This window comes from Leucoraja erinacea, chromosome 29 (assembly GCF_028641065.1).
Source record: "Leucoraja erinacea ecotype New England chromosome 29, Leri_hhj_1, whole genome shotgun sequence".
NCBI lineage: Eukaryota > Metazoa > Chordata > Chondrichthyes > Rajiformes > Rajidae > Leucoraja > Leucoraja erinaceus.
Window position 1 is genome coordinate 7255430 of NC_073405.1, and position 24604 is coordinate 7280033.

At 47.4% G+C, this 24604-nt stretch overlaps 1 protein-coding gene across 3 annotated transcripts in view; it reads left to right on the forward strand.

Annotated features, from left to right (window-relative positions):
* LOC129711099 (beta-1,4-galactosyltransferase 2-like) overlaps nt 1-24604 on the forward strand; it is a 43180-nt gene that overhangs the window by 17844 nt on the left and 732 nt on the right. For 2 of the 3 annotated variants that reach the window (XM_055658491.1, XM_055658493.1), the window contains exons 2-7: nt 563-658; nt 2489-2724; nt 9055-9242; nt 13976-14098; nt 18334-18438; nt 20457-24583. In XM_055658491.1, coding sequence (XP_055514466.1) covers nt 563-658; nt 2489-2724; nt 9055-9242; nt 13976-14098; nt 18334-18438; nt 20457-20592 — 884 coding nt within the window. In that variant the 3' untranslated portion in view covers nt 20593-24583. The remainder of the gene's footprint in view (nt 1-562; nt 659-2488; nt 2725-9054; nt 9243-13975; nt 14099-18333; nt 18439-20456; nt 24584-24604) is intronic. The other variant, XM_055658494.1, reaches the window with a different exon arrangement.

A 24604-nucleotide genomic window follows, 5' to 3' on the forward strand; every position in this document is an offset into this window, starting at 1 on the left:
TAGATAGGGCTCTTAGAGATAGTGGAGTCAAGGGATATGGGGAGAAGGCAGGAACGGGGTACTGATTGTGGATGATCGGCCATGATCACATTGAATGGCGGTGCTGGCTCGAGGGGCCGAATGGCCTACTCCTGCACCTATTGTCTAATGTGTCTACCTTTGGTGTTTAATAGCCTGATGGTTGCAGGTAAGAAGCTGCTCCTGAATCTGGAGTTTTCACCTTGCACCTGATGGCAGGAGTGAAATGAGAGTGGGGCCAGGGTGGTGGCTTATGCATTACAGTGATCAAAATACATGGCTGCTTAGAGGGTAAATAGGAAGGGAATGGATGGTCAAAGTTTCAGCTCTGGACTCTTCCTCAGAATGTTTAATTTTAAGGGTTCATTTCATGTACCTGGTCAAAGCAGAAAGTTCCCCTTAGTCTTGTATCAATACACTGCTCAGATGTGGCGGGGGCGGGGAGGGTTCCAAACCCTGATCTTTTACAAACTCCAGTTGCTAAAACCCTGATAAATGTTCCTCTTCTTAGATGGTTGAACTTGCATTTCATTTTCTCTCCCAGCAGATTCTCTTCCAACCGCAAGCAATGCGACAGTGGTCATCGAAACTTCCAAAGCCGACCAGTTGGCGAAGTGCCCAGTTGATCCACCGGAACTTGGTAAGCAATGGGAGGAATGGGCCAAAGGTTCTTTTTATTTTTATTAGCGGTGCTGCGTTCGAGATAAATGCCTCACAGCGCCAGAGATCCGGGTTCCTGACTATGGGTGCTGTCTGTATGGAGTTTGTACGTTCTACCTGTGACCTCGTGGGTTTTCTCCGGGTGCTCCAGTTGCCTCCCACACTCCAAAGACGGACAAGTTTGAATGTTAATTGGCTTCGGTAAAAATTGTAAGTTGTCCCTCGATACATAGACAATAGTTGCAGGAGTATTGCATCGAGCCAGCACAGCCATTCACTATGATCATGGCTGATCATCCACAATCAGTACCCCATTCCTGCCTTTTCCCGATATCCTTGACTCCGCTATCTTTAAGAGCTCTATCTAACTCTCTCTTGGATGCATCCAGAGCACCGGCCTCCACTGCCTTCTGAGGCAGAGAATTCCACAAATTTACAACTCTCTGGGTGAAAAAGTTCTTCCTCATCTCCATTCTAAATGGCCTACCCCTTATTTTTAAACTGTGGCCCCTGGTTCTGGACTCCCCCAACATCCGGGAACATGTCTCCTGCCTCTAGCGTGTCCAATCCCTTAATAATCTTATGTGTTTCAATAAGATATCCTCTCATCCTTCTAAATTCCAGTGTATACAAGCCCAGTCGCTCCATTCTTTCAACATATGACAGTCCCGCCATCCCGGGAATTAACCTTGTGAACCTACACTGCACTCCCTCAATAGCAAGAATGTCCTTCCTCAAATTGGGATGGGACATGTTGGTCGTTGTGGACACCACATTCCAGCCCCCGCCACTCCCTCCAAAAAAGAATTTGCCCCACGCATCTCCTTCAAACTTTGTCTCTCTCACCACTTGAATAAATACATTTAAACACAGAACAAGAATTTGCTCTAATTAGCAACGATGGTATCAGATGAACCTCACAGTTTAGTTTAGTTTATTATTGTCACGTGTACTGAGGTACAGTGAAAAGCTTTTTTGTTGCGTGCTATCCAGTCAGCGGAACGACAATACATGATTACAGTGTACAGATACATGATAAAGGGGATAACGTTTAGTGCAAGGTAAAGTCCGATTAAAGATAGGTTTAAGGTGAGGAGTAAAAGATTTAATAGGAACCTCAGGGGTAACACTCTCACACAGAGGGTGGTGAGTGTATGGAACGAGCTGCCAGAGGAGGTGGTTGAGGCAGGTATTAATGCAACATTTAAGAAAGGTGCATGGATAGGACAGGTTTAGAGGGATATGGGCCAAACGCAGGCAGGTGGGACGAGTGTAGACGGGACATGTTGGTCATTGTGGGCAAGTTGGGCTGACGGGCCTGTTTCCACACTGCATCACTCTATGACAAAAGAGAGTCTGATACCAGAGTTATTTAGTTCATTGCTGTTTGTAGATTTGCACTGGTACATCTCCTGTGTGACAGCTGCTCAGAAACGATGTCGCTGTCTGCAAAAGGTTTATCTGAGGAAGGGTCTCGACCCATTCCCTCTCTCCAGAGATGCTGCCTGTCCCGCTGAGTTGCTCCAGCATTTTGTGTCTATCTTCGATTTGCTGTCCGCAATATCTCTGAGGACCGTCCCTGAGTGATGTGAGATAGCGGACAAAGGCAAGGGGCTGCGCCACTGTTTAACAACTGACAACACATTAATGGCTCACTGCACTGGCTGGTGTCTGTGGGGCCTGAGAGACCACTGCAGTTCACTCAGTGAGACAGGGTTTGCAGTGTTTGTGAGCTGCGCCGCGCAGCGGGTGCTGTTCTCCCGTGTTTCCCGTGTGGACGCGATTAATCGAGGCCTCTCCCGGTTAACAGTTGGACCTCTGAGGATCACCTTTGACCAGGAGCAGTCGCTGGAAGAGATTGGGGAGCTGAACCCGTACGTGACGCTCGGCGGGCGCTACAAGCCGAAGGACTGCGAGCCCTTGCAGCGCATTGCCATCATCATTCCCTTCCGCAACCGAGACCACCACCTGCGGCACTGGCTCTACTACCTGCTGCCCATCCTGCGCCGGCAGCAGGGAGAGTACGGCATCTTCATCATTGAGCAGGTACCACACTGCACCGTCTACCCCCCAAGCACATTTAGTTATCTATTTATTTACTTATCTGTCTGACTGTCTCTGTCTATCTTCTATCTCTATCTGTCTGTCTGTCTGTCTGTCTAACTATCTGTTTATTTTTTGTGTCTGTCTGCCTGTCTGTGCCCGTCTATCTATTTATTATTAGCTTGTTTATTATTTATGTATTTATGTTCGAGGTGCAGCATGCCCACCATGTCCACGCCGACCATTGATCCCCCATTCACACTAGTTCTATGTTATTCCACTTTCTCATCTGAGCAATGTTTCAGAGGCCAATTAACCTACAAACCCATGTATCTTTGGGATGTGGGAGGAAACCCACTTGTTCACAGAAAAATGTACAAACTCCACCCACAGACCGCACCCAAAGTCATTATTGAACCCGACTCTCTGGCGCTGTAAGGCAGCAGCTCTCCAAGATAAACTTATCTCATCTGCCTGGACGTGATCCCAGTCTCTTCATTTCCAAGTGGCTATCTAAAAGCCTCTGTAACGCCATTATCGCATTGACCTTCATCACCACTCCTGGCAGCGTGTTCCAGACACACACCAGCCTCTGTTTTAAAAAAAAACAAAACTAGTGCTGCACAAGAAACGTTGTTTCTCTCACCTTAAACCCATGCCCTGTAGTCCTTGACATTTCCACCCTGGGGGGGAAAAGGTTCTGATTGTCTATACTGTCTACATCTCTCATAATATTATATACTTCTGAGGCAGAGAATTCCACAGATTCACAACTCTCTGGGTGAAAACGTTTTTTCTCATCTCCATTCTAAATGGCCTACCTCTTATTCTTAAACTGCGGCCCCTGTTTCTGGACTCTCCCAACATCGGGAACATGTTTCCTGTCTCGAGCGGGTCCAATCCCTTAATAATCTTATATGTTTCAATAAGATCCCCTCTCATCCTTCTAAATTCCAGAGTATACAAGCCCAGCCGCTCCATTCTATCAACATATGATAGTCCCGTCATCCCGGGATTTAACCATGTAAACCTACGCTGCACTCCCTCAATAGCAAGAATGTCCTTCCTCAAATTTGGAGACCAAACCTGCACACAATACTCCAGGTTTGGTCTCACTAGGGCTCTGTACAACTGCAGAAGGACTCTTGTCCTCAATGCCCTGACCAATGAAGGCAAGCATACCATCTGTAGGATTATTTTCCTCTGGCTGCTATGAAAAAGGGAATTAAAAAAAATTGAATTGCAAGCAGGATAAGGTAGTACAGGGTAAACTACCCCCAAAGGCACATTTATGCCTGATATCAGGAGAGATTCCCTTCGTGACCAAAGCCAATGCATTTCCAATTCAAAGAATGGAGGCAAAAATCTCAGGGACCCTTTATGATACATGGGTATCCAGGGAGAGATTGTAGGATATTGCAGATAAAGATTTAAAATGGACCAAATATCATTCTCTTGATAATTATCTCCTATAATGTTGCCCGCAAATATCTAGATCAGCGCTCCTTGATCATCACTGACCAGCACTGCCTGATGTAAGATCACATTAACCCATTTTGGCTTGAGAATAATGTCGAACTGTTTAAGGAGGAATTTATCCAAAGTGATGTAACGGGAAACAAGATGCGTAACCAGTTCATAAAGAATAGGTAGTCATTTGGACAGACTTAAGGAGAGTTAAGGGCGGCACGGTGGCGCAGCGGTAGGGTTGCTGCCGTACAGCGCCAGAGACCCGGCTTCGATCGTGACTACGGAGGCTGTCTGTGTGGAGTTTGTACGTGACTGGCGTGGGTTTCCCCTGGGTGCTCCAGTTTCCTCCCACACTCCAAAGACGTGCAGGTTTGTAGGTTCATTGCCTTCTGTAGTTATGTCGGATAGAACTAGTGTATGGGTGGTCGCTGGTCGGCCTGGACTCGGTGGGCTCAAAGTTCATAAGTTGTAGCACCAGATTTGGCCCATCAAGTCTACTCCGCCATTCAAACATGGCTGATCTAACTTTCCCTCTCAACCCCATTCTCCTGCCTTCTCCCCACAACCCCTGACACTCTGTTTGTTAAAGGACCCTGGAAGGCCTGTTTCTAAGAGGAGCTGGGTGGGACGAAGCTGATTCGGAAGCTAGCAAGGACCAGCTGGCCTAATAACTTGATTCACAGAATTGTAGAATTGTTGTGGTTCAGAGGAGGCCATTCTGTCCATTGACCCCGTGCTACCTCCAAGCAGAGCATCCTATCCATTCTATTCCTCTGCGTTCTTTCATCTATTAAACCTGCAAGTTATTATCGTTCAAGTGCCTTATTTCATTCTCCCTTGAAGCTCGGGATGTGCTAACCGCGAGTTCCACATCATAATTGCACTCCAGTGAATCGAGGATCTTCTTTCTTTGATTGCTTCCTAAAACATTTGTTAAGTGGAGCACTTTATCATGACCAAACCAGGTCACTGTGATGTACATCTCCATCAGATCTCCTCGCCGCCTTCTTTGCCCTTGTTTCACCCAATAGATGAAATTTCTCAGCAAAACATAAAAGTGCTGGAAGACCTCGGCAGGTCAGGCAGCATCCGTGGAGGGAATGGACAGACAAGGTTTCAGGTCGAAGAAGGGTCTCGAGCCGAAACGTCACCTGATCATTCCCTCCACGGATGCTGCCTGACATAGAAACATAGAAAATAGGTGCAGGAGGAGGCCATTCGGCCCTTCGAGCCAGCACCGCAATTCATTGTGATCATGGCTGATCGTCTCCTATCAATAACCCGTGCCTGCCTTCTCCCCATATCCCTTGACTCCACTAGCCCCTGGAGCTCTATCTAACTCTCTCTTAAATCCAACCAGTTGACTTGGCCTCCACTGCCCTCTGTGGCAGGGAATTCCATAAATTCACAACTCTTTGGGTGAAAAAGTTTTTTCTCGCATTCAGTCTTAAATGACCTCCCCTTTATTCTAAGACCTGCCGAGTTCTTCCAGCACTTATGGTCCTGCCCCACTTGACGATTTTTTTTTAGGCGACTGTCGTAGTCGTGGCAGGTCGCTGAAAAACCGGCGACAACCTGCGTCAGCACCTACGTCAGGAGAAGTCGAGCTACGCTCATTGGCGCCAAACCCACTGTCGCTGAAACATTTCAACATGTTGAAAATTTAGCGGCGACCAGAAAGACGCTACGACGTTTTGCGCGACTGAGGAGACGACTCCCAGTGACCACCGGCGAACATGTGGCAACCAACTAGTCGCCTGTAGTTGGCTAAAAAATCGCCTAAGTGGGACAGGCCCGTAAGTGTTTTGATCCAACAGTCCAGTTTCTGCAGTCTTGTGCTTCTCCATCTGAAAATCCCTCATTCCTCGAACATTGTCGTAAATCTTTTATGACCGCTCCCTCGGGAAGTTCACGTTCTTCCTCACGATGGAACTCCGTATCTGGCCTAGGCTGCCTTTTGTACAGGTTCAACATAACCTGTTGGGCGGTACGATGCCACAGCGGTAGAGTTGCTGCCTTACAGCGCCAGACACCCGGTTTGATCCCGACTACGGGTGCTGTCCGTACGGAGTTTGTACCTTCTCCCTGCGACCTGCGTGGGTTTTCTCCGGGTGCTCCGGTTTCCCCCCACACTCCAAAGACATACAGGCTTGTAGGTTAATTGGCCTGGCTAAAATGGTAAACTGTTCCTAGTGTGTGTAGGGTAGTGTTAGTGTGCGGGGATCGCTGATCGGTAAGGACACTGTCGGCCGAAGGGCCTGTTTCCACACTGTATCTCCAAACTAAACCAAACCCATGGTGCTTTAGATCTCGCTGCCCCTGTTTATGCATCTCTCGGAGCCATCTGCTTTGAATCTGTGCAGTGTAATAGTGTAGCTAATGGGGGAATATGTCCCCTGGAGGGATTTAACTGTGTTATGAAATCAAGTCAGTCCCCAGATGATGCACTACACTTTAGAAGGCCAAACCTTGCTTTACTCTAAATAACATTACTCTAGTCTAAATGACATTATGTTCGAATAATTCCAGACAACCAAACATTTCAGATTTTCAATTGGTTCCAGCAGGGACTAACCCGTTAATAAATCAGACATTAGTCCACACGCTTGTACTCCGTCTGTTTTTATTCCCTTTTCTTCCCCAAAAGTTTCCCATTGATGTTTCCTGTGTTGCTGCACAAATGTGGATTGAGGGGAAAATTTGTTTTGCAAATGATATTAGTCATTTCCTCCCCGCCAATTTACGAGGATGTTGCCGGGACTCAAGGGCCTGAGCTACAGGGAGAGGCTGAGCAGGCTGGGACTCTATCCCAGGGAGCGCAGGAGGATGAGGGGTGATCTTCTAGAGTTGTGGCACGTCACGAGAGGAATGGGTCGGGTAGACGCACAAAGTCTTTTACCCAGAGCAGGGGAATCGAGAAGCAGGGGACTTAGGTTTGTGAGGGGGGGAAAGATTTAATAGGAACCTGAAGGGTGACTTTTTCCATACAAAGGGTGGTGAGTGCATGGAACAAACTGCTTGAGAAGGTAGTTGAGGCAGGTACTTTCGCTTTGTTTAAGAAACATTTGGACAGTTCATGGACCGGACAGGTTTAGAGGGATATGGGCCAAACGGGAATTAATGTAGATGGGACATGTTGTTCGGTGCGGGGAAAATGGGCCAAAGGGTGTGTTTCCACACTGTATGAATCTGACTTTAACTAATAACAAGGATGATAGAGTGTGGAAACAGGCCCTTCACCCCAACTTGCCCACACTGGCCAAAATGTCTCATCTATACTAGTCCCACCTGCCAACACATGTTACAAGGCCTCCTTCCCTTCTTTAGGAAGAAGCAGAAATCTGATTAGTATTGATGACTGGTTTAATGCTATTTCTGATTCATTTTAGATGGATTCCCTTTGTGAGTTCCCATTCCACTGTGTGTCAGCTGTGTTCCCTGCTTGCCCCACAACATGTTGACATTTCCCAATGGGAATGCCTCTCAATGTTTATTTGTTAGGAAAATAGTGGGGCTGAAAATGATCTATAGGGAGAGGTTGAGAGGGCTGGGACTATTCCTTGGAGCGCAGGAGGATGAGGTGTCATCTTATAGAGGTGTATAAAATCATGAGAGGAATAGATCGGGTAGAGGCACAGAGTCTCTTGCCCAGAGTAGGTGAATCGAGAACCAGAGGACATGGGTTTAAGGTGAAGGGGAAACGAGTTAATAGGAATCTGAGGGGTAACTTATTCACACAAAGGGTGGTGAGTGTATGGAACGTGATGGCAGAGGAGGTAGTTGAGGCAGGGACTATCCCAACATTTAAGAAACAGTTAGACAGGTACCTGGATAGGACGGGTTTGGAGGGAAATGGATCAAGTGCAGGCAGGTGGGACTAGTGTAGTTGGGACATGTTGGCCGGTGTGGGCAAGTTGGGTCGAAGGGCCTGTTTCCACACTGTATCACTCGGTAGCCAAAGGCTCCTTGAGCTCCTCCTGAAGATTCATTGATACTTTATTGGCACATGTACCTGGGTGCAGTGAAATGCTTTGTTTATGCACACAGTACACAAACAGTTGCCACGTCTCTGGAGTCGACAAAGTTACAAAAGTGTGTAGGAAGGAACTGCAGATGCTGGTTTACACTGACGATAGACACAAAATACTGGAGTAACTCAGCGGGACAGGCAGCATCTCTGGAGAGAAGTAATGGGTGACGTTTCGGGTCGAGACCCTTGTTCAGAATGATGCTGCCTGTCCCACTGAGTTACTCCAGCATTTTGTGTCTTACTTTTAAGGTCGCCAACTCTCTCACTCTCAAATAAGGGACAACCGGCCAAAATACGGGACAATGAGTTGATCCGGGTGCTGGACTGCACACAAAGTCCAGCCGGCTGGCCAGCTGAGGAGTTTTGGCCCGCGTGTGATGCTCCGACCCGACAGTCCCCTCAACCCGAGTAGCAGCGGTCAAATACAGGGGCAAGGGTGGTCCCGTATGGGAGAAACCAAATTAGCCCAATATACGGGATGTCCCGGCTAATACGGGACGGCCCTACTTATCTTCAAAGTTTCAAAAGTACCCACGAGAGTCCTGATGGTCCCTGTTTGTTCTCAGAAGCCCGACTGCATATTGGTGCCCTGTCCTCGTCCCAACCTCCTCTCCCCCCCCCCCACCCCCCCCTCTACGCCAGCGAGCTGTCCCTCCCTTCTCCGGCCCTTCAGCCTTCGTGTTGTGGGGGTGGGGGAGGGGGAGTGGGGGTGCCACCTTCAGCTGACCTTGAAGGCGCGGGAGGTTAGACCGCCACTGGTCCCCATCCCACTGGCCCCCTTGACCGGTATCGCCGACTCCGGTTGCCGTTAACTGTTTGTACTTTAATTGCAGGCTGGTGACAACACGTTCAACCGAGCCAAGCTCCTCAACGTGGGGTTTGCGGAAGCGCTGAAAGAGAACGGTTACGACTGTTTCATATTCAGTGACGTCGACATTATACCCGAGAACGACAAGAACCTGTACCGCTGTGGCAGCAACCCCCGACACTTGGCCTGTGCTATGGACAAATTCAAGTACCGGTACGTGACTGGGCTCTGAATGTGGCTACTTATCTCTGTGTGCACCCACGCCTCCCCCCTCCCCCTCTGTTCTTCAGTTTGAGGAAGGGTTCCAACCCGAAACAGGCCCTTCGGCCCACCGAGTCCGTGCCGACCAACGATCCCCGCACACTAACACTGTCCTACACACTAGAGACAATTTACAATTCTAACTAAAGCCAATTAGCCAACAGGTTTGCAGGTCGGTGGAATGTGGGAGTAGACCAGAGCATGGAGTCATGGGGAGAAGGTACAAACTCCATACAGGCAGCCCCCGTGGTCAGGATCGAACCCGGGCCACTGGGACCGTAAGGCAGCAACTCTACTGCTGCGCACCGTGATGTCGTGGATCATCGTAGTCCGGCATTTACCAACAGTCACCACTTGGTGAGGGGCTCGTTGTTGTAGAGGATGGCTGTGGATGCATGAGGCAGCATGACTTGGTCTCCTTCCCCCCACCTCATAGAATCATACTGCACGGAAACAGTCCCTTCGGCCCAACTTGCCGATCAAGATGCCCCTTCTGCACTAGACCCCCCCCGCCCACATTTGGCCCAGATGCCTCTAAACCTGTTCTCTCCAGGCCCACACCCAGAGCAGTACAGCTCTTTTATTAGATATTTATAGAGAGGGCAGTTTGTCTTCAGTGAAGAGTTTGCCTCCACAAACTCGACACCTCGTGCTGCACAGTTGCGCAAGGTTGAATCTATTTGTGTTGTTAAACATTCTTGTGAGGGGATAATCGCTGTGGAATGCTGGAGCCGTCCCCTGGAGATCGGCTCACTAAAGGGACGCATTGTTAGAGTACCGTCAGCAGATTGCAGACACGTGGATGGTGGCACCTGTGTCTTTAACTCTTTGGGCGACCACGTCACATGCCGGTACGGCCGCGAGTGGCCGCCCAAAGAGTCGTACCTTTTTCTGGTCGCTGCTGGATTTTCAACATGTTGAAGATTTTCGGCGACCTGCTGTGCGCGACTGTTGACGGGTGCCGGCGAGTCGCCGAAAAAAAATCGCGTAAGTGGGACAGGCCCTTAATGTGGTTTAAAATGGCAGCCAATTCCGCAGCCACTCAAATGCTCAAAGGAACAGGGCAAGAACATTGTACGTGGAGAGAGGAATGTACAGAATCACAGAAGCACCTCGCACCACAAACTTTAGTTTAGCTTAGAGTTGCAGCTCGGAAACAGGCCCTTCGGCCCACCGGGTCCGTGCCCACCAGCGATCTCCACTATCCTACACCCACGCGGGATAATTTACATAGAAACGTAGAAAATAGGTGCAGGAGTAGGCCATTCGGCCCTTCTAGCCTGCACCGCCATTCAATATGATCATGGCTGATCATCCAACTCAGTATCCTGTACCTGCCTTCTCTCCATACCCCCTGATCCCTTTAGCCACAAGGGCCACATCTAACTCCCTCTTAAATATAGCCAATGAACTGGCCTCAACTACCTTCTGTGGCAGAGAATTCCACAGATTCACCACTACCTGTGTGAAAAATGTTTTCCTCATCCCGGTCCTAAAAGATTTTCACCTTATCCTTAAACTGTGACCCCTTGTTCTGGACTTCCCCAACATCGGGAACAATCTTCCTGCATCTAGCCTGTCCAACCCCTTAAGAATTTTGTACGTTTCTATAAGATCCCCCCTCAATCTTCTAAATTCTAGCGAGTACAAGCCGAGTCTATCCAGTCTTTCTTCATATGAATGTCCTGACATCCCATTTACATTTATAGTGGTGCGGAGAGGAGAGTTGCTCATGCCATTAGGTTGTAAGCTACCCAAGTGGAATATGAGCTGCTGTTCCTCCAGTTTGTATGTGGCTTCACGCTAACTTGATCTTTTTCTTTGATTATTCAAATATCATGGCGAGCTGCCCCTTCCGAGCACTGGGATCAAATTAACTGAAGCTGAATGGGCGATAGATCCGGTTTCACCTGCAGACATAGGATTTATTGATTATACAAGAGGATGTGTAATCGGAGTCATGAGAGATGGCTTCTGAGGATCAGAAATGGGAGCGGTGCAGAATTTACATGTTTGACCGAAATTAGTAGGTCGGGCAGGAAATGAGTGCCAGCGAGTTTGCGGGATGATAAAATCAGCTTCTGTTTTGGATAGACAAAAATGCTGGAGAAACTCAGCGGGTGAGGCAGCATCTATGGAACAAAGGAAGCCACCCCACCCTCATTGTGTGGGTGAAATGGCCCGTAAGGCAAGAGATGTTGTTTGACTGCGTGAGGGTGGTGGGTGGTTTGGTTTAGTTCATAGTCACGTGTACCGAGGTGCGGTGAAAAGCTTCTGTCGCGTGCTAACCAGTCAGTGGAAAGACCAGTAGAGTCATACAGCGTGATAAACAGGCCCAACCTGCCCACACCGACCCAACATGTCCCATCTACTACAGTTCAAGTTCAAGTTCAAGGGAGTTTATTGTCATGTGTCCCTGCATAGGACAATGAAATTCTTGCTTTGCTTCAGCACACAGAACATAGTAGGCATTGACTACAGAACAGATCAGTGTGTCCATATACCATAATATAAATATATACACACATGAATAAATAAACTGGTAAAGTGCAAATAACAGATAATGGGTTATTAATAATCAGAGTTTTGTCCGAGCCAGGTTTAATAGCCTGGTGGCTGTGAGGAAGTAGCTATTCCTGAACCTGGTTGTTGCAGTCTTCAGGCTCCTGTACCTTCTACCTGAAGGTAGCAGGGAGATGAGTGTGTGGCCAGGATGGTGTGGGGCTTTGATGATACTGCCAGCCTTTTTGAGGCAGCGACTGCGATAAATCCCCTCGATGGAAGGAAGGTCAGAGCCGATGATGGACTGGGCAGTGTTTACAGTGTCTACACCAGTCCCACCTTCCTCCGTTTGGCCCATATATCCCTCTAAAGTTGTCATGTCTGTGTACCCGTTTAATTGTTTCTTAAATGTTGCAATAGTCCCTGCCTCAATAGTCCTCTGGCCGCTCGTTCCATACACCCACCACCCTTTATGCAAAAGAAACTACCCTCAGATTCCTATTAAATCTTTCCCGCATTCACCGTAAATGATTGTGATCGAGCCATCCAAAGTGCACAGATGCACGATAAAGATAATAATGTGAATAATGTTTGGTGCCGAGTAAAGTCCGATTAAGATAACCAGAGAGTCTACAATGAGGTAGATCGTAGCTCAGGACGGCTCTAGAGATGTTGGTGGGATGGTTCAATTGCCTGATAACAGCTGGGAAGAAACTGTCCCTGAATATGGAGGTGTGTTTTTTCACACTTCTGTACTTTTTGCCTGATGGGAGAGGGGAGAAGAGGAAGTAGCCGGGATGCAACCTATCCTTGATTATGCTGGTGACCTTGCCAAGGCAGCGTGAAGGGCCTGTCCCACTCGGTGATTTTCTCGGGAACCGATAGCGTCATTGACTGATGTATCAGGGGCGCCGGAAGAGTTTGAACCTCAAAATCCAGTGGCGACAAAAAAAGATGTTGCCGCACTTGAGGAGACGCCGGCGCGCCAATACGTCGTCACGCCTCGACTATTTCGGTGACCTGCTACGTCAGCCAACGATGCCGACAGTGGGACAGGCCCTTGAGGTGTAAATGGAGTCAATGGAAGGGGGAGATAGATACAAAAAGCTGGAGTTACTCAGACAGCATCTCTGGAGAAAAGGAATAGGTGACGTTTCGGGTCGAAACCCTTCTTCAGACTGAGAGTCAGTGGAAAGGGAAACGAGAGATCTAGAAAGTGATGTGGAGAGATATCGAACAAATGCATTAAAGATATGCAAAAAAGTAATGGATAAATGAAGCAGGCCATTGTTCGCTGTCCGCTAGGTGGAACTTAGTACAGACAATGAGACTCAACAAAATGGGAGGGGGGTGAGTCGGTCTACCCCACGACAGAAGAGGAGGTGTTGTACTGTTTGATAGCCACGGGGAAAAGGATCTCCTGCGGCGTTCTGTACTGCCACTTTGTCGAACCAGTCTGTTGCTGAAGGTGCTCCTCTGGTTGACCAGTGTGTCATAGAGGGGGTGAGCTGTATTGGCCAAGATGCTCCGCAGTTTGAGGAGCATCCTCCCCTCCAAGACCAACCCCCCATGAATCCAACTCCAACTCCAACTCCGCCCCCAGGACCGAGCCAGCCTTCCTGATGAGCCTTCGCCCTGCTACCCCGGCACACGGCAACGAAGATGGCACTGGCTACCACCGATTGGTAGAACATCTGCAGCATCTCACTACAGATGTTGAAGGAGCGGAGCCTTCTCAAAATGACCCTTCTTGTACAGGGCCTCAGCGTTCCTGGACCAGCCCAGTTTACTGTCCAGGTACACTCCAAGGTATTTGTACTCCCTGGTAAACTGCACATCCACACCACTGATGGAGACAGGGGATAGTATGATGCTCAGCTCCTGCATGATTGAACGACGGAGGAGACTTGATGGGCTGAATGGCCTAATCCTGCTCCTGGAACTCATAAACCTATGAGTTACCGCTGATTCTCATGGGGTTGTGAAATGAGGGTTGTAAGTTCACTGCTAAACGGTACATTCTGTTTAATCTTTCACTACTCTGTCTACTTATTTATAAAATGCATTCCAGCTTCCAGGTCAGCCCGTGGCTACAGACGGGATTCCTCCCTGATTCACTGGAGGTTTTTACACTAGTTGCCAACTAATATATGTATTTCTCCTGCTCCTCTCCCCTCCCACAGGTTGCCGTACAAGGGATATTTTGGAGGGGTCGTGGCTTTTTCTAAGGACCAGTATTTGAAAATAAATGGTTTCTCCAACAATTACTGGGGCTGGGGAACAGAAGATGATGACACGTACATGAGGTAAGAGGAACGAAACCGGTGTTCAAAGCTAAATGTAGGATCAGGACACCGTGACAACTCTCTGGGACTTGTGCGTACCTTTGCTTTGGGCAATGTGTAAGAAGGAACTCCAGATGCTGGTTTATACCGAGGACCGACACAAAAAGCCGTAGTAACTCAGCGGGACAGGCAGCATCTCCGGAGAGAAGCAATGGGTGACGTTTTGCGTCGAGACCCTTCTTCAGACTCAGAGTCAGGGGAAAGGGAAACGAGAGATATAGACCATGATGTAAAGAGATATAGAACACATGAATGAAAGATATGCAAAAAGGTAATGATGATAAAAGAAACAGGCCATTGTCAGCTGTTTGCTGGATGAGAACGAGAAGCTGGTGCGACTTGGCTGTGGGGGGGGGGGGGTAAAGAGAGAGAGAGAGAGGGAATGCCGGGGTTACTTGCAGTTAGAGAAATCAATATTCATACCACTGGGCTTTGAGCTGCCCAATCGAAATAAGAGATGCTGTTCCTCCAATTCGAGCCAGCACCGCCATTCAATGTGATCATGGCTGGTCATCCCCAATCAGTACCCCATTCCTGTCTTCTCTCCATATCCCCTGACTCCGTTGTTTTTAAGAGCCCTATCTAGCTCTCTCTTGAAAGCGTCCAGAGAACCTGCCTCCACCGCCCTCTGAGGCTGAGAATTCCACAGACTCCCCACTCTCTGTGAGAAAAAGTGTTTCCTCATCTCTGTTCTAAATGGCTTACTCCTTATTCTTAAACTGTAGCCCCTGGTTCTGGACTCCCCCAACATCGGGAACATGTTTCCTGCCTCTAGTGTGTCCAAGCCCTTAACAATTTTATATGTTTCAATGAGATCTCCTCTCATCCTTCTAAACTCCAGAGTGTACAAGCCCAGCTGCTCCATTCTTTCAGCATATGACAGTCCCCGCCATCCCGGGAATGAACCTTGTAACCTAAGCTCCACTCCCTCAATTGCATAGAAACTTATACTGGCATGCAAATTTACTCTTTCTTGTAATTACCTCCCCTCCTGTGTCAATACAGATCTTCCTTGTTGAGCGAATATTTACTTAATGACATTGTGTAAAAGCAAATAGTTTTTATTTTATTTGTCACAAGAAAAGAATGGGTGACGCAGGGTTGCTGCCTTGCAGGGCTAGAGACCCAGGCTCGATCCTGACTACGGGTGCTGTCTGTGCGGAGTTTGTACGTTCTCTCTGTGAGCCCGTGTGATTTCTCCGGGTGCTCCGGTTTCCTCACACGCTCCAAAGACGGGCGGGTTTGTGGGTTAATTGTCTTTGTTAAATGGTCTGTAGTGTGCAAAAGTGGGATAACATAGAACTAGTGTGAACGGGTCATCGGTGATTGGCGGGGACTCGGTAGGCCAAATGGGCCTGTTTCCACACTGTTTCTCTCATCTAAACTAAAACAAAACTACTATGAAAGATAAGCAACAGGTTTGGAGGCTCGAAAAACCCGCAGCATTTTTTTACAACCTTTATGATTGCATTAATGGGAAGGATTCTGTTCAGCAAACCAACCATTTAAAATGAAAGGAAACTTTCTTGGGCACCTGCGTTCTTTCACCTAGCAACGATGTGTTGGGATAAATGGCTTGCTAGTTTTGGCTTGTATATTTGTCAAAACAAGTAGGGTATCGTTTTAACTTGCGGCATCCTTACTGGCAGGAGATTAAATAGCTTCTGTTATTCAACCCCTGTGAAAGTTAGAAGTTCAGTGTAACTCCTACTGTACAAACTTTCACATATCAAAGGCTTCTTTGTGAACCAGGGGAGGACCGTGGGGTTAAAAACGACTCTACACGAACCTCTGGGCTCATTTCCACCCAGCGAGAAACAACCGTGAAGGATCTGAATTACAGACAATAGACAATAGGTGCAGGAGGCGGCCACTCGGCCCTTCGAGCCAGCACTGCCATTCAATGTGATCATGGCTGATCATCCACAATCAGTACCCCGTTCCTGCCTTCTCCCCATATCCACTGACTCTTATCTTTAAGAACTCTATTTAACTCTCTTGAAAGCATCCAGAGAACCTGCCTCCACCGCCTTCTGAGGCAGAGAATTCCACAGACTCACAGCTCTCTGTGAAAAAGTTTTTCCTCATCTCTGTTCTAAATGGCTTACCCCTTATTCTTAAACTGTGGCCCCTGGTTCTGGACTCCCCCAACATCGGGAACATGTTTCTTGCCTCTAGCGTGTCCAAACCCTTAATAATCTTATATGTTTCAATAAGATAACCTCTCATCCTTCTAAATTCCAGAGTATACAAGCCCAGCCGCTCCATTCTATCAGCATATGACAGTCCCGCCATCCCGGGAATTAACCTTGTGAACCTACGCTGCACTCCCTCAATAGCAGGAATGTCCTTCCTCAAATTTGGAGACTAAAACTGCACACAATACTCTAGGTGTGGTCTCACCAGGGCCCTGTACAACTGCAGAAAGACCTCTTTGCTCCTATACTCAACTCCTTTGTTATGAAGGCCAACATGCCATTCGCTTTCTTCACTGCCCGCTGTCCTGCATGCTTACTTTCAATGACTGATGAACAAGAACCCCCAATCCCGTTGTATTTCCCCTTTTCCCAACTGGACACCATTTAGAAAATAATCTGCCTTCCTGTTTTTGCCACCAAAATGGATAACCTCACATTTATCCACATTAAACTGCATCTGCCATGCATTTGTTCAAGAAGGAACTGCAGATGCTGGAAAATCGAAGGTAGTCAAAAGTGCTGGAGAAACTCAGCGGGTGCAGCAGCATCTATGGAGCGAAGGAAATGGGTAACGTTTCGGGCCGAAACCCTTTGAGGACTGCCATGCATTTGCCCACTTACCCAACCTGTCTTAAGTCACCCTGCATCCTCATAGCCTCCTCTTCACACTGCCACCCAGCTTTGTGTCATTTGCAAATTTGGTGAAGGCACTGAAACATACAGGTAGCATTTGCAACCTCCCTGATGCTGCTATCCATGGTATCAATTGGATGTTTGTTTGTTCAATAGTTCTTTTTTAGAGGACTCACCGTGGAAACAGGCCCTTCGGTTTGCACCGATCTCCGCACACTTAACCCTATCCTACACACACTAGGAAGAATGTACTATTTTACAAAACCAATTAACCTACAAACCTGTACGTCTTTGGAGTGTGGGAGGAAACCGGAGCACCCGGAGAAAACCTACGCAGGTCACAGAGGGAATGTACAAACTCCGTACAGACGGCACCCGTAGTCAGGATCGAATTTGTTTATTGTCACGTACACCGAGGTACAGTAAAAAAACACCTGTTTTCCGTGCTAACCAGTCAGCGGAAAGACCATACATGATTACAATCGAGTCGTCCACAGTGTGCACGCACAGGATAAAGCAAATAATGTTTAGTGCAAGATAAAGTCCCATTAAAGATAGTCCGAGGGTTTCCAATGATGTAGGTAGTAGCTGAGGGCTGCTCTCTTGTTGTTGATCGAATGATTCAGTTGCCTGGTAGTAGCTGGGAGGAAAAGGTCCCTGAATGTGGAGGTGTTGAATCTGGAGGTGCGCATTTTCACACTTCTGTGTCCCTTGCCTAATGGCAGAGCGGGAGAAGAGGGAGCACTTTCAGATTCAAGTTTATTGTCACATGCACCATTAGGTACAGTGATATTTGAGTTGCCATGCAACCATACAATTAAAAGAACACAACACAACTAAAAGAACGATAGAACTTAACATAAACATCTACTGCAGTGATCACTGTGATGGAAGGCAATACAGTTCAGTCAGTGGCCCTTGTGGCTAAAGGGATCAGGGGATATGGAGAGAAGGCAGGGATGGGATACTGAGTTGGATGATCAGCCATGATCATATCGAATGGCGGTGCAGGCTCAAAGGGCCGAATGGCCTACTCCTGCACCTATTTTCTATGTTTCTATGTCAGTCTTCCTCCTTTTGTTCACCCGTGTCTGTCTGCTGACTTTAACATCGTCAAGCCATGGTCTGCGGAGCTTCTAGCAGCAGGCGTGGAGCGGACTTTACCATCCTGGAACCAGCGATCCCTTGCCAGGGATCATTAGTGAAGACTTTGACCAAGCTTTGGATTAGCTGAGCTCTGTCTCCCAGTGTGATCTATTTCTGTTTGGTAATTGCTCCTGGGATAGTTGGCAATATTAAAACACGATGTTTACATTACACTCGTCATGCCTTGCATCAAGGAAGTGTCTTTGCTCTAAATCTTAGGGTGACGTTGAATGGGATGATTGTCGATCGGCCCGATAACAAAATCGGACGAACCAAAATGATACGACATGAAAGAGACAAAGGAAACGAAGTGAACGAGAAAAAGTGAGTCAACAGCTGTCACATTGTGTGTTAAAGCAGTCAACGTGTACAAGATCAAAAGTCAAATAGTAAGCCTCGTGATTGAGCCAGTTGTACTAGATTAATGAGTTATTTCTTAGAGTCATTGAGCTATTCAGCATGGAACAGTTCTAGGTTTCCCGGTAGCATTCTGGTATTCCATTCTAGCCTTTCCAGTAAGGCATCATCTTAAGGTTGCATAGGAAGGAACTGCAGATAGACACAACATGCTGGAGTAACTCAGCGGGACAGGCAGCATCTCTGGTGAGAAGGAACGGGTGACATTTCGGGGCAAGACCCTTCTTCAGACTGATCTTCAGACAAATCAGTCTGAAGAAAGATCTTGACCCGGAATGTCATCCATTCCTTCTCCAGAGATGTTGCCTATCCCATTGAGTGACTCCGGCATTTTGTGTCTACCTTCTTTCCTACACAAGGAACTGCAGATGCTGGTTTACACCGAAGGTATACACAAAATGTTGGAGTAACTCAGCGGGACAGGCAGCATCTCTGGAGAGAAGGAATGGGTGACGTTCCGGGTCGAGATCCTTCGGTCTAAAGAAGGATCATGATCCAAAACGTCACCCATTCCTTCTCTCCAGAGATGCTGCCTATCCCGCTGAGTTACTCCAACATTTTGTGTCTTCCATCTTAAGGTTCTTGGATTGATCTAACATGGAGAAAGCGCCTCTTATTGTCTGATTAACAGTGACGTCCATGCAGAGTTAAGAAAAATAAACCTTGCATTGTTTCAAAAGAACTCCAATGGTCTTATTATAAAAATCAGTGTATTGAGAGATAATAGCGTGGGTGAGAAGGTAATTATGTCAAATCAATGCTTCAAAACATTTGTGAATTCGGGCACTATTTGAGTTAGTTTGACTAGTGCAAATAGACAATAGGTGCAGGAGTAGGCCATTTGGCCCTTCGAGCCAGCACCACCATTCAACGTGATCATGGCTAATCATCCCCAATCAGTACCCCGTTCCTGTCTTCTCCCCATATCCCCTGATTTTTAAGAGCCCTATCTAGCTCTCTTGAAAGCATCCAGAGAACCTGCCTCCACCGCCCTCTTGAGGCAGAGAATTCCACAGACTCACCACTCTCTGTGAGAAAAGGTGTTTCCTCGTCTCCGTTCTAAATGGCTTGCTCCTTATTCTTAAACTGTAGCCCCTGGTTCTGGACTCCCCCAACATCGGGAACATGTTTCCTGCCTCCAGCGTGTCCAAGCCCTTAACAATCTTATATGTTTCAATGAGAACGCCTCTCATTCTTCTGAGATGGGACATGTTGGACCGAAGGGCCTGTTTCCATGCTGCATGACTATGACAATGGGTATAAATGGGTGGGACCTTCAAAGTCAGCGTCTTACCATATAACCATGTAACAATTACAGCACGGAAACAGGCCATCTCAGCCCCACAAGTCCGTGCCGAACACTTATTTTCCCCTAGTCCCATCTACCTGCACTCAGACCATAACCCTCCATTCCTTTCCCATCCATATACCTATCCAATTTATTTTTAAATGATAAAATCGAATCTGCCTCCACCACTTCCGCTGGAAGCTCATTCCACACAGCTACCACTCCCTGAGTAAAGAAGTTCCCCCTCATGTTACCCCTAAACTTCTGTCCCTTCATTCTGAAGTCATGTCCTCTTGTTTGAATCTTCCCTACTCTCAATGGGAAAAGCTTATCCACGTCAACTCTGTCTATCCCTCTCATCATTTTAAAGACCTCTATCAAGTCCCCCCCCCTTAACCTTCTGCGCTCCAAAGAATAAAGACCTAACTTGTTCAACCTTTCTCTGTAACATAGTTGCTGAAACCCAGGCAACATTCTAGTAAATCTCCTCTGTACTCTCTCTATTTTGTTGACATCCTTCCTATAATTGGGCGACCAAAATTGTACACCATACTCCAGAATTGGTCTCACCAATGTCTTGTACAATTTTAACTTATCTTAACCCTAGTCTTAACTACCTTTTTTTCTGTATTCCCAGTTATGTTGTGTATAACAGGATGAAGTTTACAAGGCATCGTGATGGCTACAAATCCCTTCAATATTCCGTCATCAAGTTGGAGAAGAGGCCGCTTTTCACCAAGATCACAGTCGACATTGGAAAGCCTCCGTCGTAGAGAAGTGGAAACGTGCCTTCACCACCTTCACCACTGTTATGAGTGGAACCAACCAAAGAAATGTGTGTCTGCTCTCTCGGATGGCCGTCCACACATTTAAAAACACTAATGACAACCCCCCCATGTTAAATGACTCCACAGTCTCCTCACGTTAAAGGGAATGGTCTGCTCTGTATCTTGGTTCTGTAGATTTGACGGAAGGAGCTATTGAAATGGGTTTGCCACACCCTGTCCTTGGGCACAGAGAGAGAGGGTTCCTAATGTCATGCAGCGATAAGAATAGCGAGAGAATGCGACTGAAAGGAATCATCTCTTGCTCTTGACTCGGAATGATATCTTGCATTGGTTCTGCCCTCCTTCATTTTCATATGTTCTCTGCTTCTGTGGACGGAAAGAGAGGATGCGGTCTGATGACAGGACGCCGGGAGGGTGACATCTTGCAGGGCAGCAATCCCTTCTTTGTAGTTCCTCCTGCACCTGCATCGGGCTAGTTTCCCCAAGTCTGCCGAGGAGGGAGGAGAGCTTTTAGTCCCTCTCAAGAGTCTTTATAAAACTCTCAGGTATGACTCGCATGGGTTTGTTTTTGCTAATTGATCATTTTATTTTATTTTTTTCCCCTCGTGTGTGTGTGTGTGTGTGTGATAATCTCGAGGTTGGCACACGGTTCTTCTGATGGTAGGGAGCTGTTGTCTCCTGCATTTTGAACGGGATATCCACTGCGCCCGCATATGACCACAACCCCCACCCCTACCCTTCAACACTGTCCAAAGTGACCTTGACTGTTGCCTCCACCACATTGGGGCTTCGTTCTGTCAATCCAGAGGCTCCACATCTATAAAAGGTGCTGATGATTTACGCCGGGGGGGGGGGGGGGGGGGGGGGGGGGGGGTAATGCTCCACAGGAACCTAGTTATTCATTCAGCTTTTCACCCAAGTGCCCATTTGTACCAGGCGAGGAGGCTCCGAGCAGTGTATTCCAGTGATGGGCAACTTATGGCAGACACCTGACCCGACTGGAGTGTTGAAATGCGGGCTTTGCAGATGAGACCATTGAGAGGAGGGGACCCCGAATGGAATTTTCTCCACTTGTTGAGACAGAGCAACACAGAACACAATCAAGTTGAACCATCTCGGTAACGAGCAAGCGTTGGTCCCGTGATCTTATTCATCTTTCCGGGTTCTGACTTGGACTGAGCTGTGATGTTATGGGACGAGCACCCAGAAATGAGCCCTATTTTTTTTTTATATATGATGCATTGTGCGACTTTTTAATTCCATGTTTACAAATAACTTCTGTAAATGACATGGTGTCCAAACAATCATGAAACCCGTGAATCTCTGCTTGGCGTTCTTTATTTACCATCCCCAGCTTATTTTTTAAACAAAGGTTTGCTTCTGCGACTCGCTTTTTAACTGGGAGCAGGGAGTGGGGATAAAAAATTGAACTTCTTTTTAGTCCTCGTATACGTTGCCCATCGATCTTCCTAGAGTAACATTATTCACGTGACTTCCAGTTCATTATCGATGGGGGCAAGGGGGGAACGCTTGGGGGAGAGGTGCTGCCGATGGATAGCATCGTGAAAGACCTGTTGCTTTTTGAGTTGTTGAAGTCTTTATAACCTTTTTTTATGAAGAAAAGTAACAGTTGTAAATGAACCAAAGATCACTCTGCAAAAATGTATAAATTAAAATTACTTGTGAAATGGAACAATATTTATTTATATGTACAGCAGAGTGGGGAAGCTGAAACTCTGCAGGTCTCATGCTGGCAATTGTATCATGAATAGTGCGGGAGAGGTGTGAAATCTATTTTTAATGGACTTTTTTTTATTGTATTTGGTTGTTTGGAATTTTAGTGGTTCCAGTATCTGATGAATTTTAGCTTTTGAGATACTATAACTGGAGTTTTTATCCCCGGCTGGATTAACATCCATCCAGGAGCAGCATTTTCTGTGTTGTTCCATTCTCTGAACACTTCCACTGCGGCCTTGGCTCTTTGAACCAGCGAGTAGCTCTTCAAACAGAGCAGCTCGGGCATGTGGAAAAGGAAAGGTCAACCTCCATTTCCCTGTCTGCGCTGAGACGAGGACTATTGGACGCTCTCTTGCAGCAGAAGGAACCTTCCCGACACGAACACTCCCAAGGAAAGACACAAAAAAGCTGGAGTAACTCAGCGGGACAAGCAGCATCTCTGCAGAAAAGGAATGGGTGACGTTTTGGGTCGAGACCCTTTTTCAGACAGATAGTCAATAGACAATAGGTGCAGGAGTAGGCCATTTGGCCTGAGCCAGCACCGCCATTCAATGTGATCATGGCTGATCATCCCCAATCAGTACCCCGTTCCTGTCTTCTCCCCATATCCCCTGACTCCGCTATTTTTAAGAGCCCTATCTAGCTCTCTTGAAAGCATCCAGAGAACCTGCCTCCACTGCCCTCTGAGGCGGAGAAATCCACAGACTCACCACTCTCTGTGAGAAAAAGTGTTTCCTTGTCTCCGTTCTAAATAGTTTACCCCTTATTCTTAAACTGTGCCCACTGGTTCGGGACTCCCCCCAACATCGGGAACATGTTTCCTGCCTCTAGCGTGTCCAAGCCCTTAACAATCTTGGGTCAGGGGAAAGGGAAACGAAAGATACCAACGGTGATTATAGGGAGATGTAGTTAAATGAATGACAGATACGCAAAAATAAGTAAAAATCCTTGAGGTTTTGTTTCTGTTCATGTTCCTGGCAAAGTGTTGACCAAACTTGCTTTCACAGCCACGTATGTATCTTCACTCAGCCAATGTCTCCAATGAATTCCGGTTGAATGTCCACACTTCATGTTCACAGATCCGCCAGGATTTACAGGTATGTTCATGGTATTATTTGTCTCAGCCGCCTTGTACTCCCCTGACCACCCCTCTCCAACAACACTGACGCACTCTGCCTCAAGCGTGCCGTCGTTGACTTCATCCTCTGCCACATTTGATGGTTCAGGCAAAGACTTTTCCTCTGCTCTGGGATCAACGATTGCAAATTTCAACGATTCTTGAATTCTAATGCTCCTCTGAATTTATACCTCTCTTCACTTTCCTCTGACCCCCATCTCGTCTCTTCCGTCTTACTCCTAGCTCGGTTTGTGTTATCTCTTCTAATCTTGAACGATCTGTCCTCGGCATAGGTCTCGGCTTAATCCCTCTCACTCTTCATCTCAGTGATTTCCCAGCCCACTGTCTTTAACACTACGTTCATTTATTTCCCCCGAGAATCTTCGTCCCAGACTGCGTGGATTCTACCTCTTCGCTTCAGAATTCCCAATTGCACCTCAACGCCAATCCCTCTGGTCGCTTACCTTTTCTGGATCTATTCATTGCAAACCATCGGTGCGACGTTGACTTTCATGATTTTCCCCACTGTCTTTTTTTACTTCTGAACGGACAACCCGCCACTTGCTATGCAATAACGGCAACTTTGTCATCAAAGTTGCTGACAGTAGTACCATTGAGCCCTGCCTCTCAGAGGCTGAATGGCAACTCCATGACCTCTCCATGCCGTCCTCTGGACCAAGATCCACCACTGCGTTTGAAGAAGGGTCTCGGCCTGTAACGGCACCCATTCCTTCTCTCCAGTGATGCTGCCTGTCCCACTGAGTTACTCCAGCATTTTGTGTCTTCCTTCGAGCACCAGACCATTGTCTCTTCGGGCGGTCACTGACTTAATTTCCTCTGGAGAACAGCCCTTAGCTTTCTACTTCCCTAATCCTGCAGCGACCTCTTCTACCTCCTGCAAGATCCACCATTGGGATCATTCTGGTAGACCATTTCCGTCTGTTCTTGTTTGCTTTGTGAATTAACCTGGGAACGAGGACAAAATACATCTTGCTAGTGAAAGAGTGTAATTCGGTGGAATCAAGGTGATTTCTGACCTTTCATTCGCCTGCTCCTGTCTAATCTCCCAAGCAGGGCTGTGGAGGACAAGTCAATGGATATTTTTATGGCAGAGATAGATAGGTTCTTAGGTTACACAGTAAA